At 37.3% G+C, this 19,463-nt stretch overlaps 1 protein-coding gene and 2 long non-coding RNA genes across 4 annotated transcripts in view; 2 read left to right on the plus strand and 1 right to left on the minus strand.

Annotated features, from left to right (window-relative positions):
- Positions 1 to 1,578: 1,578 nt before the first annotated feature.
- LOC116165430 (protein masquerade-like) lies at positions 1,579 to 11,866 on the plus strand. 2 transcript variants are annotated; one of them, XM_031479875.1, is made up of 10 exons: positions 1,579 to 1,850; positions 9,233 to 9,474; positions 9,542 to 9,608; positions 9,661 to 10,046; positions 10,093 to 10,417; positions 10,465 to 10,653; positions 10,702 to 10,927; positions 10,973 to 11,250; positions 11,301 to 11,455; positions 11,595 to 11,866. In XM_031479875.1, exons 1-10 carry the CDS (start codon positions 1,649 to 1,651, stop codon positions 11,760 to 11,762), a joined length of 2,238 nt encoding a protein of 745 aa, XP_031335735.1. In that variant the 5' UTR covers positions 1,579 to 1,648; the 3' UTR covers positions 11,763 to 11,866. The 2 variants fall into 2 exon arrangements, with proteins under 2 accessions (XP_031335735.1, XP_031335736.1); XM_031479876.1 differs by having other exon boundaries at positions 1,583 to 1,850; positions 10,705 to 10,927.
- Positions 3,083 to 19,463, minus strand: part of LOC116165435 — a 93,011-nt gene continuing 76,630 nt past the window's right edge. Inside the window, exon 3 of the long non-coding RNA XR_004144147.1 lies at positions 3,083 to 3,162. This is a non-coding gene — a long non-coding RNA (uncharacterized LOC116165435). The remainder of the gene's footprint in view (positions 3,163 to 19,463) is intronic.
- LOC116165433 lies at positions 15,720 to 16,295 on the plus strand. The gene is made up of 3 exons (XR_004144145.1): positions 15,720 to 15,881; positions 15,933 to 16,092; positions 16,237 to 16,295. It is a non-coding gene; the product is annotated as an uncharacterized LOC116165433 (long non-coding RNA).

A 19,463-nucleotide genomic window follows, 5' to 3' on the forward strand; every position in this document is an offset into this window, starting at 1 on the left:
CAGACAGTATTTAATACCTTAAAACAAAGTACCTTGCCAAATTTCAGCTTGTCTCTCATTTCTTGAACGTCATCCTGTATAGTCCCTGTGCTAATACCCAATAATAAGGATAAGGATTTCACAGTATAATATAAATACTACCTTGCGCCTGTATGTGTTTGTATTTTCGGGTAAGATGGGTTGTAGGGAACTACCCATCGATTATCCAATAGTATACCGTTTACTGTAAAGCTTCTCCCATTGTCCCATTATCCTGAATTGTGCATATCGGTCAATGTCAATGTTGGCTTCGACACAAAAGTCCTTCAGGAAATTGTTTGTACAAAGTCACTGTCCCTTATTGTGATCCATGCAGGGAGCTCGCCTATTTTTTCTCCACATGGTCCGTGCATCATTCAGGTTGGTACGAAACATTTCGTTAGTGCGTCTAAGTAGTGTCATAATAATTCTGTATTATACTATGGTAGTGTGGTAGTGATGACATACGTAGTGGTGCGAGGCATAGGGATGTTCAATAATAGGTCAACACGCCACTACCACGTCATGTGGCTATCACTTCGGTGCGCACCTTGTCTAAAAGTGGTGTGACGTTGGCACGGAAAACGGGTACCCTGTACTTGAAAAAGGGATGGACGTACAGGGTTACTTTTTCGTGCACAATCAAGCACTCACGAATCACAAACGATTGTCACAAAATATTTAGTTTGTGCTTCAAAAAGTGGTGTGAAGTTAACACGGAAAACGGATACCCACCTTGTACCTCAAAAAGGGGTGGACGTGCTGGATTACTTTTTCGTGCACAATCAAATGAAGCACAAACGATTGGCACAAAACATAACGTTTGTGTTCCAATTACCGTGCTAACTTCACGCACCTACGAATAATTTGTTCACTCTTTTAAAATATGGTGAATTTGATTGATGGTACTTTTGAATTGTTCTCCGCGTTAATTATTGTCAACAGTGACCAAGACCAAGACCGAAAATAATACATTAAAATTATGCGTGTGATAACACACCAACTGCATACCATGGATAAACGTGCAGGCATTGCACTAATTTCATAATATTCCTTTATTATTATGCATAACCTAAATGAGTCTCTTGGTTGAATGAGGGGTGCACTAGCATTAGAGTTTCGACTTTAAAGAATATCTAACTTCCTAAGTAAAAACTTCACTTATTCATGCAATGTATAGAAAAAATAAGGTTTATGAAAGATTCTAGGTGTGGCACGTTTGCTTCCTGGTATAAGCATCAAATAAAAAGTCCCGTTTTGTAGAGCATCTAGGAGTTGCATCTAATTCGAAGATTTTTCGCACACCTCTTCTAATTACCTAAACGTTGAAAAAAAGGATAACAACATTACACCTACACTAACCGCCTAAGTGCAGGAATAAAGTCAAGTCTTCATTGTGGTGTAATTTAGAGCTAACAGGTCAACGACCAGATACCTCCTTAGTCAAGGCTAGGACCTCCACGGCGTGGCCAATACTTAACATTGAAGAACTTAATTCATAACTGTACAGTGTCGTCGCTATAACTCGAATCAAAATCGAATGCAAACCTTGATCCACTGTATCCAGCAACGGTACATTTCAGCAGGCATCCAAAAGCAATTCCGTATTGCACGGCAGTTCTTCGTGCATATGAATGAAAGAGCGGCGTGCAAGAAACGCCAGCTGCTTCCACTAGACCAGTTGGGCGGCGATGCGCTCGTGCTGACGGTGTCTTTTACGAGTTTTATTATGCCTGGACCCGGAGGTTTCTTGTTAATTGTGTTATTGTGCAGTGTGTTTTACAAAAATGTGCAAGGACAAGATGACTCCTTGGCCGGAAGTTTCCTATCGGGTACGTTTTGGAACCCTAACGACTTAATGTCTCGTTGAAAATTTCAGATACTAAACGGGACTTTGACCATAGATATTTCTGTACTGTTATACTCCTAACCCTCTTTCCGAGATCGAGATTCAGATCTCACCCACTCATCTCTCAATGGTCAATTTCAAAAATTTGGGTTTTTAAATCCGTAATAGGCGCACGAAACGAGAGTACATACGATCACGTATCAATAATAGCGGTTTAGTAAGACAAGCGCTTAATAGTAATTATTACACAATGTCGAAAAAACTATTACAAGACACGAGATTTACTGTTATAATTCGCGCACGTTATGCAAATTGAATTTTCTTATACCATTAGAAGCAAAAAATGTGTTAATTCAAGCTCGGTTTCACCTTGTTCTTAAACTTGTACCAGGTATGCGTGTTATACTACAACAGTTAATGTAGGTCACCTACCAGTTAGTAACTTCAATGCTATCATTTCCTGTGTAAATACTAAGAGAATTCGTGTTGATAATTCAATACGTAACCCTTCAATTTAGTCATACCAAAATCCCAATTTTTCCAGTATTTTTTGATCACAAACAAAGTACGTATATAGAGGTGCTTACGGGACTACAAAAATGTAATGCATTGTTAAATAATGCATTAGATTTCAAATTGGATACACTAAAAAAGTTTAAATTTCATTCCAAGCTCGTGTTCGATATGCTAAAATAATTGTAATCCAATTTAGAGTGCACCACGCATACCTTGCAACTCTAATTTAGTGAATTTTATTGGAGATTTAAAGACTATAGTTCTTTTTACTTTAACGTTAGGTAATTGTTACATTTGATTCGGCTTGGAGCTATCAATGTTTAATTTGTCCCTTATGCGGCTACCTTTTTGTATTAGGTACCAAAAGTAGATATCGAACAATGGAATTCGCAGGTAATGTGAAAGAGACCTTTTTCCGGTTTGTTTCCTGTTGGGGAGAAATAGCCCATTAGTGCTTAGTGCAGGGGCAGAATTGATTATTAGTGTCAAGATAAAGTATTCACCGTATTCAGTCATTATCTTCAAACAATTGTCATAAATTTGAAAGTTAATCACTAAACACGAGTTTCGTACCGAGAGGCAAGTAAGCCAAGGGATGGGGCGCTAGAAGATCTATATTGGTAATTTATTGCTACATATGTTTCCCAGAATAAATGATACTATTGAACACTAACACTGAAATGATACTACGGTATGGTCCCAATGGAGGTTGCTCACTGACGTACATTGACTGCAGCTTCATGCCCTCCAATAATATCCCGGGGTGCTCTTGAAAACAGCTAAAAGTAGAAAACAATAAAAAAAATCTTGTGAAGATATACTAGGTGTGTTCAAAAAGTATCAAACGTTTGGTCGGCATACTGTGTCCAAAAAGTACCCGGAATCTTTCTAATTAAACTACTGGGGTAAATACTTTCGCAGCAATATTTCTTTCTTATGTTGGCAGCACTGTTACAGACACCCATGTCAAAATTTCAAGTCATAAATGCCATTAATGTTTGAATTGCGCTTAGTTTTGTGCGACACAAAAAGTGAATTTTTCGATTTTAAAAATATCTGAAATTATTCGACAAAGAAGTGCGATTAAATTTTATTTTCTGAATGGAATAACCGCTGCAGAAACGTTGCGAATGTTGCAGAAAGCTTATGGGGATCAAGATCTATCAAAAACAACAACATTTCATTGGTGCAAAGTGGTCGATGAAGGCACACAACGCGTCGGGGACGAATAGCATCCCGGGCAACCATCCACATCAAGTGATGACCAATACGCCCAAAAATCAAGGAATTGGTACTTTCAGACTGTCGATTAACAATAAGAGACCTTGCTGGTGATATTCGCATATCAAAAGGATCAGTAAATTAAATGTTGAAAGATGTTTTGGGCCTCAGACGCATCAAACCTCGATTGGTACCGAAAACACTGTTTTTTTTGGGAAAAAGAGGGGCGAGTTTTTCCCCAAAATACGACAAATATCGTTCCACAACCACCGCATTCGCCTGATTTAGCTCCGTGCGACTTCTGGCTATTTGTTAAGCCCAAAAGACCGCTCCGGGGACGTCGTTTTGACTCAAGTGAGGAGATAGTTGAAGACCATTTCGGAAAATGACTATTTGGGATGCTTCGGGAACGGGAAAAAAACGCTGGCGTAAGTGCATTGCATCGGAAGGGGACTACTTTAAAGGTAATGAAATATATTTAGAAGAATAAATAGAGGTTTTTCATTTTTATAACGCAATTCAGGGTACTTTTTGGACACAGTATATATCTTGATTTGGAAGTCCGACACTTTAATCCGCTTCAAAGTAGTCACTTCCGCCATTTTTGGGAACATATCTGGAACGCCATTTTTGGAATGGTGCCGTCCCATTCCTCATTATGTCTTCTCGTGACTCAAATCGGGTCCCTTTCAGCGGTATTTTCCGCTTGGGAAATAGAAGAACCATGGGAATGTTGTGTTTGGCTAAGAAAACCTGAATTGAATACACAAAATGGGTGCGTTATCGTGAGGAGATTTTGCTGCCCACAGATACGGTCGTTTGTGTCGCACCAGGCGGCAAAGGGTCTCCTGGTAGTACTCTTTTGTGATGGTTTGGCCTTGTAGTGAATCAAAGAAAACAATCAACATGACCTTGGCATTGCTGCGGACCTGCCGTGCTTTTTTGGAGACGCCGGATGTTTTCACTGTGACGATTGCATCTTTTTATGATTTTTACATCTTCATGAAAAATCAAGGTACCTACCTAAAGCGCAAAAGGAGAACTAATTGCGACGAATATAAGAATTTGACACGATTTCTGTGATCCCGTAACAAAATTTAATATTGAAAATACTGTACCTAACTATTTATCAGGATCCAGAAATGTCCACGGTACTTTTGAGGGCTCATTCGGGATGACCGAAGCCGGGCGAAAATAGTTGGCTGATCACCGAAAAACCGGTGCCGTGTTGGTGGTCGCCGGGTTGACCGTATCAAAGAAGACGAATGTACCGGTTTTTAAAGTTCTTCTCTTCCACTTTATACAAGATACAAATTAATTAATTTTTTATTCAAGGACAAATTCTAAAATTCATTACTACAACAGCTAATGTAGGTCATCCAGTCAGTAACTTCGAAACTATAATTTCCTGTTGAATATGAATTAATAAACCGGGACATAAACACGATTTGCCTACCGGAAAGCACCTAACCCAAGTGACGGGGTGCTAATAATTCTTTTTTGTAACGCTAATGTGGCGATTTGGAACACTTCTGGATTCGACTTGAAAGAAATATTGTTCCCAGTAAAATTGGTACTTCGGTATGGATTGCAATGGAAGTTGCTCACTGACGTACCAAGTGACCCAATAAGACGGTCCCTTGGCCATATCTCGGGAACCGTTCGTCGTATGACTTAGGGGTAAAAAAATTATTGGATGAAACGGTCATGAAGAATCGCTGGAAAATATTTTCAAGTTCTAAAAATGACCCCCAGAGAGCGTAACTGCCATCTTAAACTTTAAAATTGCATTTTCTTTAAATTTCGCATAATAAACTTCGCGTTTTTAAAGAGAACCAGTTTATCATTGTTGTAAAAAAACCTCAGTTATTTCAAAAACAAAGATGGTGTGGGGCCTTCAATTGTTTTTGCAATAAACCTGCTTTAACTTCTTAACGGTGTAACCGATTTTAACAAATTTGGTATCGTTGGGCAATAAGAATTAAACAAAATGTAGTTAATTTAGTTGAATCCTTCTCCGCCAGGGGGCTAGTTTTAACACCATGACCCAATATCCTAAATAAATCAAAAAAATCAAATGAAATATGAAAAAGTAGCCAAATAACATCCAAAGCGGCCAGTGAAAACCATTTTTTCAAAATTTCGTTCCTAACCTCAGATATTGGAAAAATGAAATTAATAGATCTTTGAGCCCAAATGTAGTTAATTTAGTTGAATCCTTCTCCGCCAGAGGGTTCGTTTTGACACCATAACCCAAAATCCTAAAAAAATCAAATGGAATGATCACTTTTTCTCAGTCTTTGCAGCACAACGAAATTTCTCGCGAGGATATGATTGCAAGAATTAGGAATGCCATCTTGAACATCCCAACAGCTGAAATTGATACTGCTATTCTTTCAACTCATCAGCGTCTTCAGATGTGCATAAAAAATATCGGAGGCCATTTGGGACACCTGGGTCGCCAATTAGATCACTTTTTGTTCCTTTCATGGGTTTTATTAAAAAAACGCGTTTTCTGGGAGCCACAGACCAATCATAAAAAGAATTCAGTAAACTAACTATAATGTACCCTCGACGATTATACCTATAATATTAAAGAGACTTAATAAGTTCAAAATGCGTTTAGTCCTCGGTTTAGTCCCTTTGGAGCAACATGGATGTTCTGATGATATAGGTATATTTTTTAATCATTTATATTTTTTAGACTCACAATTGCCTCTAACATCTTATTGATTTTGTAGCTAAATTTTTAGTAGTTTTAGGAAATTTATCGCGCGATCCTTGGCCTTCAAAGATCCATTAATCTCATTTTCCCAATATTTGAGATTAGGAACGAGATTTTGAAAACCGGTTTTAACTGGCCTCTTTGGATGTTATTTGGCTACTTTTTCATAAAGAAAAAGTCATACCATTCCATTTGATTTTTTTTAGGATTTTGAGTCATGGTGTCAAAACTAGCCCCCTGGTCGAGAAGGATTCAACTAAATTAACTATATCTTGGTTGATTCTTATTGCCCAAGGAATGCTCTTTTCAACGATACCAAAGTTGTTAAAATCCGTCAAACCGTTAAGAAGTTAAAGCATTAAAGCATTATTGTACAAATAACTGAACGCCCCGCCCCACACCATCTTTGTTTTTAAAATAACTGAGTTTTTTACGAAAATGATAGATAAACTGGTTCTGAAAAAATTTTTGAAGAAAAAATTTAGTTTACTATGCGAAATTGAAAGGAAATGCAATTTTAAAATTTAAGATAGCAGTTACGTCCACTAGTGGTCATTTTTGGAACTTGAAAACATTTTCGAGCGATTGTTCATGACCGATTTACACAATAATTTTTTTTCCCTTAAGTCATACGACGAACGGTTCCCGAGATATGGCCGAGGAACAGTATTATTGGGTCACCCGGTACATTTTCGGGTTCCTTTATGTCTTGCATTCATTGTGCTGTTTGAGACCTTAACCCTGTCGTTCCACATTTTACTTTACATCTTTCGTCTCCAACGGTCCAAGTTTCCATTCTATTTGACTGTTAATTTTCTGGAAGGAAGAGTAACCACCTACGGGTACGTCGCTGGAAGGGCGCAACGGAAGCTCCAGTAGGCTTATTGTAGAAGATTGTTTAATAATTATCGTGGTTATTATGATTGTAAAAGCTCGGAAATTTAAGTCGAAATAAATTACATTGCAAAAATAAACTTTCAAAATGGTAGTTCACCGAATAAAAATAGAAAAAGGCTAGGAAAAAAAAAGAACACCAATAAAAAAAACAGCTGTCAAATTAATATTAAATATTAATTGTTTGTAATGATGTGAACGCATAACATAAAATTATAGCATCACAAAAAGTAGCAGGTAGACTTCAAGAGGTAACCTATAGGTTTTGGGAATTATGGGTCAAGTAAGCAGGTACCAAGATTCTAAGAAATGGTGAAATACACAGAATGTGACTCATCTTAAAATCTGCAATAAAGTCCTTTTGTTAAAACCAAATGGAAAATTACATGACCTTGTTGGCAAATTTAACCATCGGTAAAAATATGTGGAAATTATTGAATCTCCACTCATATATCACACAGATTCTAAACCGAAGAGTTTTGATTAGCATAATCTGGCCCCCGCAAGATAGGTAGCGTCTCCCCTCGTTCGGGGTTTCGAGCCTACAGTTAAATGTCGAAGACAATCACGGAATTAGGTGTCGTAGCTCAAATTTGACTACAGTTTTTACCACCCCCGCGACTGCTTCATTCACGGAGATAATTACAAACAACAAGTCAGTACATACATCAAACGAATCGGTAATTTCCACATATTGAAATAAATTGATCAAAATTTATATGATTCGGACAAAACACATAAACATAAATTAAGCAAACATTACCCCAAAAACGTAAACGATTACAAACAAAAGGATAACGGTATTAAACATGTCATTCTGTATTGCGGTTAAACCAAGTAAATTTCAAAAACCAAGATTTAAACACACAAAATATAAAATGCGGCATACCAAACCCAATACGATATAAAGAAATGCAAAAATTACTACCTGCATCAAATAACACAAAATAACAACAAACATTTATGGAGCGACGCGTTCACGACCGCTATTGCAAGGCAAGATGCCCAACGTAACCCACGTTCGTGCTCTCCAGATGGCGCAAATCGCGTTCCCCTCCTAAAAATTGCGTGGTTGCCAACTCTCAAAAATGTGTGCATCGTCGTTCAGTGCACGTGTTAGTACATATCAGATTCAGATTGTGCCATAGTTTTTTGTTATTTTTTTTAAATAAAGGAATTAGAGGAGCTGATGACACGGTACCCGCCGAACGATTAATTCTAGGGGAATGCCATATCAGACTATACTCAACATATCTGAAATACACATACGGTTAGCTTTTAAAAAATTTGCAGCTGATGACTTAAGGATGCGAAACGAAATTATTACTGTGACGTTTCAATTCCGTTTACTTACACGCGTTTCTGAAATTAGAAATGATCTACTGCACAAATTACTTATAGATGTTGATTTAAAGAAAATACACCCCCCAATCTTTAAAAAAGTGAGAAGCTAAATGGACAATTTTATGTTATACACTGTGTGTTGCGTGCGACATCACGATTAATTCGATGGCATAGTGAACTTTTCGGTAGCACTTCCTGTTAAACCGAAAACCGAAGCAACTTTGGTTTTTCAAGTGCAATAATGCAATGCATGCTTTTTTTTAGATCAATTTACTGTGTGACAACATAAAATATGCGTATGGTTGATATATAAAAATGGAGAAACTTGGGATTCAATATTTAGAAATTATGAAATCTAGCATGCCGTGTGCTGTCAGGATGCGCGGTGTCTGTTATGTTATACGGAGAGATCGTATTACGAAAAAGTAAATCTTCAAAACGAAACATTTTTTCGTTTGTAACCCTTTGAATTTATTCATGTAGCATTCACAATCCAACAACACTCCTATCTGTTTGGACCAAATACCAGAAGTAACAACCAATTCGTTTATATGTGCCTTTGTTTAACTTTCATAAATTGAAATAATGGTATTCTTATTGTCACGATACGCTAGAAAATAGAGAATTTGCATCTGAAATAAAATTAAAAAACCAATCCTTTCTAGGTCTTTTAGACACGATAACCAGCACTGTTGACTCCAAAGACTGTCCCGGAGTATGCGTCCATGCTCTAGCAACTATTATTTGCTACGATGTACTGGAAGATGTCGCCTGCCCTTCGTCGTCAATGAAATGTTGCGTAGAACCACCATCGCCCAATACCACAGAGAGCGCCAACAAAACCGCCACCACAACCGAAAGAACCACAACCCCGACAACTCCCACTACCACGCCAGTTACACAAAAGGTACTTTTAAGATTGCGTTTACGTTCAAGTACTCATATCATTTTGTATTAATTCAGTGCCTTTTTAGCAAGAAATTGACCGATATTCTAACGTATCACTTACAACCACCGAATCGAGTAAAAATGATTCACCCCGTAAGTAAAACCGTAATATGTCGATAGCAAATTGTTACAACAATTTAATTAGCGCTAGCCGTAAAAGCCTGTCCCGGAGTATGCGTTGCCGAAAGAATCTCGGATTACTGCGAAGCAATACTGACAACTGAAGATTTGTGTAAACCCTCCCTGAAATGTTGTGTATCTAGTGATGTCTTCGGAGACAAAATACCGCCAAACTTAATAATTCCAAATAAAACGAAAAGCGGCAACAATAATACCAATAGCAGAACAACACCTGCACCTACCACAGTAACAACCGAAGTGGTAAGAGTTCCTCTGGAAACAAAAGCGCCTCACATTTCTAAACCATGCAAAGGCGAATGTGTTAGTGGTTTACTCGCACTGGTGTTTTGTGAAGACATTGATTCAGAAGCAGAGTGCTCCGAAGATGAGAGCTGTTGCATAACGTCAACTGTAAGTATAGACTCCTCTCGAATTTTACTGTCTAATGAATTTATAGCCAACTAGACCCACGACTATGTACACAACAACCATACCTACAACACCCAAACCAAAAACAACAGATTTAGGTCCACGTTGTCCAGGCTACTGCCTCGTGAATATCATGGCGGCATTTTGTGAACGTCCGTCCGTTTTGGTACCACGTACGTCCGACTGCAAGAGGGGTTCAATCTGCTGTGATAACACGAAGGTTACCACTACGCCGCGTCCAAAACCTAAACCTATCCAAACCACCACCCCAGTAACGACAACCACCACATCAGATCCACGACCGGATTGTCCAGGGTCGTGCATTGTTTCATACTTAAGCTTTACCTGTTTCAGTAAGTACGAAATTGCTTCCATCTGATACTAAATTCGTATTCTGCAGGAAACGCAGAGATGACCGAAATATTTAAGTGTCGAAAATCAACCATGAAATGCTGCGCCCCAAAATCTCTCATACGTGAGGCAATGGAACACAAACATTCCGAAATATCTTCCCAAATCAATACCTCACAGTCTAACAATGCAGTTCTTACAACAATGACGCCGTCAATTGCGGAATCTTCTCCTACAAGTACTTGAGATTTAAACCATAGATAAGGTAACATGTCACATATTTCAGCAGCATCCGCATCATCTCTCAGCACAACACGTCCTCCGGTTTATAGTAAATACGTTTGCGGTGTAAAAGGCACGTCTAGAAACGCCAGAGTTGTGGGAGGCGAAGATGGTGACCAAGCGGAATGGTGTTGGCAGGTCGCGTTAATAAATTCTTTAAATCAGTATTTATGTGGAGCAGCTCTAATTGGAACCCAATGGGTGTTAACCGCCGCTCACTGCGTTACGAAGTAGGTGAAATGGGGAAATTGCGCAGATTTACGAAATTTTTGTAGCATTGTACGGTCTGGAGATGCCATATACGTGCGGGTCGGAGATCACGATCTTACAAAGAAGTATGGAAGCCCGGGCGCCCAAACGCTTAGGGTTGCCACCACGTACATCCATCACAATCACAACAGTCAAACTTTAGACAACGATATAGCTTTACTAAAATTGCACGGCCAGGCGGAATTGAAGGAAGGCGTTTGCCTAGTGTGCCTTCCAGCACGTGGTGTTAATCATGCGGCAGGAAAGCGCTGTACCGTTACGGGTTATGGGTACATGGGCGAAGGTAATAAATGTTACTTTCTTTGCTTTTGAGTCCTTACCTTTGTTTTGTAGCGGGTCCCATTCCTTTAAGAGTGCGAGAAGCGGAAATACCAATTGTTAGTGATGCCGAATGCCTTAGGAAGGTAAATGCGGTCACGGAAAAAATATTTATCCTTCCTGCCAGTAGTTTTTGTGCCGGTGGTGAGGAGGGAAACGATGCATGTCAGGTACGTACACAAGTTTAATTTAACACATGCTCATATGAAGTAAAAAGAATGTGTATGATATTGTTTTCGAGTGAATTGCTAACGTAAATAAAATAGACCCAAAAAATGAGACAGGTCAAAATGTCTAATTTGTCCCTAGGGCGATGGTGGTGGTCCCTTAGTCTGTCAAGATGACGGTTTTTATGAACTGGCCGGTCTTGTGTCGTGGGGATTTGGATGTGGACGTTTGGATGTACCTGGAGTATATGTTAAAGTGTCATCGTTTATCGGATGGATAAATCAAATAATAAGTGTTAATAATTTGTAATTAGAAATATGTTATATTATTTAATAACTGTGTATATATAATTTAAGTTATTTGGAAAAACGGAATAGATAATAATACCTTAAATATATTTTTTAAATTAAGAATTTGTTACCAAACGATAATAAATAGTTACATAAATGTTTGTACCTACAATGAAATTGTATTGGTGTGAAGTTTAATAATCTAAAAATTGTAGAGGTATTCTCCTCATGGAACGAAGGATACTCCATTTTTAATTGTACAACAGTTTGGTCCCTTGTATAAGTTATTACTATTTGCCCAATTTCACACCAATAAGCCTATTCAATTTTAACGTATTTGTTTTTATAGGTTATAATCTGCTTGGAAAAGTGTTTTCCCGGTAAATTGTATTACAATTTGTATTTAATTGATATTGGATGCTTTGCTTTTAAAAAAAATGAATCAATTGCGATAACTGTCACCTCGCCCGGCCACAAAGGATTATAACTAGTATAGACGTGGTCACTCGCGACCAAAGTACATTTTCCCCGCACAGAATCAGTAATAACTCGGGAAAGAAGTGACTTAGTCAAAAAAATTTTTGTCGTTCTGATCTCAAGGCCGTGTAAAAACGAAAACACAAAGCGAAAACTTAAAAATTGGTTAAACTGATGGATTAGTAGTGGTACAGATGGACGGACAAAGTGCGGACAATGGGAAAATGCGCTAAAAAGTCGGTTTCGGTCGATCCAGCACAGGTGGTCTGTAATCGAGGCTTTTTGAAAAATCTGAGGTTTGTACCCGTTTTCAAAATTCCGTTCCAAAACTTAAAATGATTTCTCATTATTTCATAAAATTGATCCATGGTAACTTGTCGAAACTGGTGGATAGGCCAAGTGTAAAACAATGGGTTGAAGTAACCCAAAGAAAAATATCGCAGAAGAACAAATCACACTGGCACATATGCCAACGTCTGCCGTGTATTGCTGTTGCACCATAGTTAAGCCACGCTTGTTCTCATTTGGCTACCAAAACTACCCATTAAAAACCCATACCAAGCTGATATCGGCTGCGAACACGTTTCCATCTCCATTTTATGATAAGCCACTGATAACAATTGTCTAAAACTGATTCCGTTTAATTAACCAGTGTCATAATTTTATTGCAAACATTCCTTTTTGATCACAAATCGAAACTTTTAAAGTGGTTGAAGGCGATATATTCAAGCATTGGTCAAACACAAAATGAATACGAATATAGCTAAGCCCTATGGAGCCGTCCACCATGCCTTTCAGACTCATGGGCATTGTTTTCATATCAAGGAGTGAAACAAAAGCACTAATTAAGCACGCTAATATTTTTTATACAATGGATCATTTTTCGAGGCATTTCTACTGTCGATGCAAAACAGTGTGAGGCATAACCGTTTGGTCGTGCCTCTTCTTTCTGCTGTCATTTTGGTTTTCTTGTTTCAGTTCATTCCGATATTATTAATTAAGGACCATACCGTCTACAGTACAGCGCATGCTCAACGTCATCGCAGTTACCCTCTGTAGCCGCTTGTTGTACTACTAGGCTTTTAATATTAGACTTCAGCCTTCGTATGTACATAGAATGTGGTAGCGTACAAAAATGTATAATTTAAAAATAGACAAGACATGCAATTGTATGTTTTACGCATTGCAAGGAAATTAATTGTTTCATTTATTGTAGGTCAAGTTGTTTTTTTTTATTTAACTAAAAGAGAATTAGAAATATAAAGTAACAAGCGGGGTTAGAAATGCAATTTTATTTCATATGTAAATAAAGTAAGATAATAAATACGTACGTGTGCATATTCGGGATGAGGTAAATGAAGCGGGTCATTGTAATTACAATGAAAGCAGGGAGGAGAGTTGTTAAATACGTCTACTCGTTACCGAATGTTGATTGGCAAAAGCGTATGCTAGCGCGAGTTGATTCATCATTGTAAGATGAAGCGCTGATTGAGCCAGATCTTACAACCTGGATATCAAATACATGTACAAATAGCGGTAAAGGAGCATCCGTAAAACGGCGACACGCAGTGAAAAATCTGCGCCAGTCGTACTCGCGAAAAACATCGTGCAATCGGTCCTTTGGGTGGATCCAGAAAAACAGAAATTAAATCAAGAGCGAGCCATCATCTTCACCAAATCACCTTCACGCTGCGAACGAAGATTTTCGCAGCATTTCCAAGAAACAAAACGGGAAAGTTGAAAATATCCACGACGGAACATCACCAGCGGCTTCTGTCAGCGGTCCGTGCAGAACACAGCTGGAGAGACAACCTCAATTCCCCATCGATAAAACAATCAACGAGAAGTCTGGTCGGTCCGTGCGTTCCGAACCATATCAAAGTCCCGGGGACGGGACCCAAACCATTCCACTATTGAAGCATCCACGTGATCCTGGTGCATAAACAATAAAGGTATTTTCGAGTAATTGTTCTATCGTGGTGTAGTTTTGCCGCTAACCGTCGTATCGTCATTTTTTGTTGGGCGTGGTGTATTTGATAAAAAACTATTGAAGAGAATTCTATGCTCAAGCAACATTTTATGTTGTGTATTTATGTATAGGCAATTTAACCACCTACTTGTGATTTGCATTAAGTTGGTGTTTTGGTGGACATCCAGATTAGGCCTGTGCCTCAAATTTACGTATTGTTCGATTTATTTTTATTGTACAGGATGTTATAAAAATACAATTAATTTCCGGTTAGCACCTGACGGTGATGATGACGCTGAATGTTGTTTAACCATTTACTTTACAGGATTGTTTCGTCTCAAACCCCCAATTTACTAATGTTATTCTATTTTAGCAGACGTACGAAAATAAAAACCGTTTCATAATTTAATTAAGATTATTGAGTTATTATTTTCCCTTTATGATTTCCTTAAGAGGCCAGAACAGGATCACTGACCGACAGTTAGCCGGCTCATATTCTATATAATTACATAACAAGAAACACCCCCAATGCAATTAAGATATGGGAAGATTAACTAGAGATAGGATGGAGGAGAAGAAGTAATTTTTAGCATGCGTTAGTCAACTACAGAAAATAACAATTGATGACAAGCTGTGCTTTTCACAAGCATTGTTGACTAAACCGAGGATAGATGTCAAACGTTGTGTCAATATAAACTGTATTTGACCAAAGTACTGTCTGTATTATATCAGTTATATTGTGGTAAATGCCATCAGAGAGCGCACCCCAAAAGTTCATCCGTGACGAAAACAGAACTAAAGGAAGAATTAAAAACTGTTTCCACACCTTAGCTCGGCTTCTTTAACAACAAAGAGTTGTTTGTTTCTCGTATACATCCCACTTGACAAGCAATGTTAAAAAAACGTTTGGTACGTTAAACGAATGTTGCATTTTGAAACAACTCAATTAAACAAAACATCAACGTTATACCAACGATACTTGAATGGGTTTTCTTTCTAACCCGTGGATACGACGTTTTTGTAATGTTAAAAATTGTAACCTTTTGGACTTGCGTCGCTGGAACGGGACATTATTACGTTAAAATAACATTCAGAAGGCTAACGTTATACCAATATTACTTTGACAACGTTTTTATGCAAAACCTTGTTGCGATGTCATTATAATGTTAAGTAATGTGATGTTATTAGCGTATGTTGACGGAACCATACATAACTACGTTAGTTCAACTTTTAAAAGCTTAACATTACAACAACGACATTTTGGTACTGTTAAGTTGCATAGTTACAGTAACGTTCTTGTAATATTAAAAATGTGCCTTTGGGCATTGCGCAACGAAAAAATAGCTGGTCGGTGACTCATCACTCGGTTTATCTTCATTTGCAGTTAAACATGTTTGTTGAATATGTTGGTTTTCTGTGAATTGAGTGATGTGATTCAAAATAAGTGGAGAATAGTTTGAATTAAGTGCTTAAAAATTGTGGAGTTTTTTGGGTTAGACATTGGCGATTGTGGTTTTTTTCATCAAGGATGAACGACAACGACTTCAACAAATAATCTGAATAAGCTATCCATTTACGGCGATTTTTACGTGTTGAATTTCTCTTTGTATTTTCTACCTTGTACGCTCATCTTTTTATTTTAAATCAAACAGTTCTACCAGGGTTCCTCCTAGGCGTTAGCAGTATGTAAAAGTAAGTAAAAGACGTAAATTATTTTATAGATATATAACCTTACTTTTTTAGAAACTTCCACAATGTCTTTTTCACCAAAACATGACGCGTTCGTCTTAAAGGAACATTATCGAAGTGCAAGTCTACAGGATGGAACATGGACGTATTCCATTTAGTCCTGTCGCCAGCAATTCTATCAAGAATTTCCTGATATCCAACGTTTTCTTACAAGGTATTTTCCATTTACAAATACTCCATGATGCCGAACAACAGTTTTACGATGATCGTTTAATTAGCAGAGGATTGTGGTCACCACGTTCTCCAGATCTAAGCCCGTTAGATTTTTTTTTCTGATTTTGAAATACAATATTTTTAGAAATCGTCTGCACATCACTGAGGAACTTCAAAATGCAATCGAAGAGGAACTAATGAACATTACACCAGTAATGTTAGAATGAGTTTTCGATTATATGAAAATATGTGTGTAACTGTGCATTCTTTATAATGGTAGGACATTTTTAACAATTTTGTGAAGTGATTGATGTGAATGAAATAATTTTTTATACATTAAATTTCTGGTAAAAGATTATTTGAATTATTTTGAATTTGAATTTTTTTACATTGTGCACTTTAGTATCAAAGTGCAAAAATGTTTATTAAAGTACACAATCTGTGACAATACTAAATTATTTTTTTTTTAACATCAGCTTCCGCTATTTGCCACATACGTCTCATATATCAAACGTCACATTTGTTATATCATATATTGAGGTTAATTGTTTTTATAAATTTAGTTATCGAATCGAAAACTGCTTTTTTCTATTTCGGTGTCACAATGATGATTTTGTACAACTGTTTTCGACCGAAAACAGTTGTACAAAGACAGTGATTATAGTCGTTTTTTTTTGGTAACTCATCTCTTAAGTTGGCAGTTACTAGTTAGTAGAAGTAGGTACTTCGTTGGGTACTTCCATGTTTGAACTTCAAAATGTCAGTCTTACTACGCTGCCAACCTAAAACTTAACAACATAAAAAGTGTTCCCAACATAAAACATGTTAGTTCTAATGTTCCCTATAGTTTCTGATAATGATTTTTTTAATTAAAGTAAAGCACCGAAATAGAAAAAATAGTATGAAAAACGCGTGTTACAATGCTTTGTTGTAATACTCCTATCTTGCGGACACTCGTGGCTACGCTCCGCGTCGCCACTCGTGCCACAAGATAGTCGTATTACAATAGGTCGCATTGTAACACTTGTCTTTCAATATACTATTTTACCTTGGGCCAGGACACATGTAATGTTTAAACACGTTTATGTCATCCTTGTACATTAACGGCCGGTATTATAAAGCCAGACTTAACTTTGTTGTCAGCTAACGGTGTTGTTAAGACATTCCTTAACAACACTGTTAACTTACAACATAGTAAATATGACTTTAATAATACCAACCGTCAATGTATAAGGATGATATAAACGTAATTTAGTATTGTTTAATAAACATTTTTGTACCACGTTTATACAACGTAAGAGAGTTACATCGCATTGGCGTTTGTTTCAAACGTTCAATTAACGTTAAATGCTGATGTTATAAAGTGTTATATGATGTAACGTTTGCTAAACGTAGGTATTTAGACGTTACAGAGAAACGTTCTTGAAGGCGGACATTAGCAGTCGCGGTGACGTTAATAGTAAGTTAATGGTACTTATACGCTAACGTTACAAGTCACCATTAAACGTTTATTAAACGTTAATGTTGCACAATTCTGTCATGTGGGATGTAAATAACATGTTATATACTGCTACTGAATAAAAGTGAATAAAAACGCAGGGGTTACAAAATTTGAGAAAAATGAAAAATTCTCATTAAACTTGGGAGTTGAGGTGTACAAGGGGACCATTCTACTTCTACACAACTCAAAGAGTGCTTCATTTTTATTTTTTATGATGTCGCTAATGGCAATACTGGAGACAATGGCTCAAATTTGGAAAATTCGATTTTTATACCCTTTCCCTTTTTGCACCACTATTAGACTTACAACAAAAAACTCGGGTCCCCTCACAAACAGTGTGTTCCTAATGTACGTAATCAGAAATGCCACATACGTTCGTGTACGGGTAGAGTAAGAGTCGCAGAACAACATGCTAAGACTAGAATGGATGTTGCACTTTCAACTTAAAATTCCAATTAAATCGCGCGGAATAAAATCACTGCTCTGACACGCGTCCAAATCCCTTCGTGGAAAATAATTAAACTCCAAGAAGTTCATTCGTATTGCAACCCATTAGCGAAGAAATACCTCCCCGGCCATTGCTTAATCCTTAGTAAAATACGTGATCTATGAGGAATTTTTACCGCGTTTACCTTGTAAAAATAATGATGACACTCAAGCATGATAATTGCCGTCATTGGTGTAACGCCGTTGCTTCCGTTGAATCGTTCCTGCCATCTATTATGATACCTACGAACAACTTGCGCGTATCGATTTACACAGCGGAAACTATTACATTCTGCAATTATCCTCTCTAGTTTATTGCACAAACTTTGATTAAATCCAAATATAATGCCCCTATTTAAATATACCAAATTGTAAGGCTGCCATCTTTAATTGATTTTACTAAGTGCATGTGCGATGTGCTACAGATTCAACGGCTCTGCACAAAAATTGTAGTATTTTCGCTATATCAAATACAATTTCCTCTATGAACACTTGGGATTGAGTGAAGCCGTCAGATATAGATGGTGGTGAGTGTATTCCAAATTCGTAAAGAAACGCAAAGTGAGATCACTACGGACTCTCGCAACACTTTTCGAAGCAGTGACTTATAATTGAAACTTGCGCGGAAAATTACTTGATAACGCTTTTGTGTGCACGCGTTTCTAATATGCGTTAGTCATGGTGTACAAGCAAAACCCAACGTGTGTAATCCCAGTAGTGGACATTTGGGATTTAATTTAATCTGCACCACTTTCGTTGGTGTGTCAGTCAAGATTCATACCACGTTGAAAAAATCTTGTGGAAATACAACAGAATTTAATAGAGCTGTCACTTCATATTCGTCACAATACCTAGATTTTAAATTAAAATTCAATTGTCTGCTTTAAACAATGATTTTAAAAAAATCTCTCGGTTTCCTTAAAGTATCAAGAAACTCGACATTTACTGGGTTCATAAACACACATGCTAAAAATTAAAACACAAAATTTTACACAAAGAAACATCTGCAAATTTTTATCAGCTTGAATGTTTTATCAAATTAAATAAAAAAACGTCGCACATCTAACTGACCCATATATAATTAAATCGGTTCGCGAGTTATCATGTACACAGATGGACGGACAGAAAGTCCTATTAGGAGCTCGTTAATAAATTATTATATTTCTACTGAGAAGGGCAGTACATCAAATAACTTTGTTTCTTGAAACCCTTGTCACTAGAATCTTAATAGGAGTTTAATGGAAAATTGCAAGGGATGACTTTTATATGAGCGGTGTTTGCAGACATTTCAAGCTATTATCTATCGACAAAAAATTTTACGTACTACAAAAGTTGCAATCTTCCAAGATATAGAAATGAGTAAGATCGAAAGTAATTCAAAATTG

The sequence above is a fragment of the Photinus pyralis genome, unplaced genomic scaffold (genome assembly GCF_008802855.1).
Source record: "Photinus pyralis isolate 1611_PpyrPB1 unplaced genomic scaffold, Ppyr1.3 Ppyr1.4_LG3a, whole genome shotgun sequence".
Taxonomy (NCBI): domain Eukaryota; kingdom Metazoa; phylum Arthropoda; class Insecta; order Coleoptera; family Lampyridae; genus Photinus; species Photinus pyralis.

Coding starts and splice junctions, on each gene's coding strand:
- LOC116165430 (XM_031479875.1), top strand. CDS start 1,649: ATGAATGAAAGAGCGGCGTGCAAGAAACGCCAGCTGCTTCCACTAGAC. Junction 9,475..9,541: donor CCACGCCAGTTACACAAAAG/GTACTTTTAAGA, acceptor GTGCCTTTTTAG/CAAGAAATTGACCGATATTC. Junction 10,418..10,464: donor CTTAAGCTTTACCTGTTTCA/GTAAGTACGAAA, acceptor CGTATTCTGCAG/GAAACGCAGAGATGACCGAA.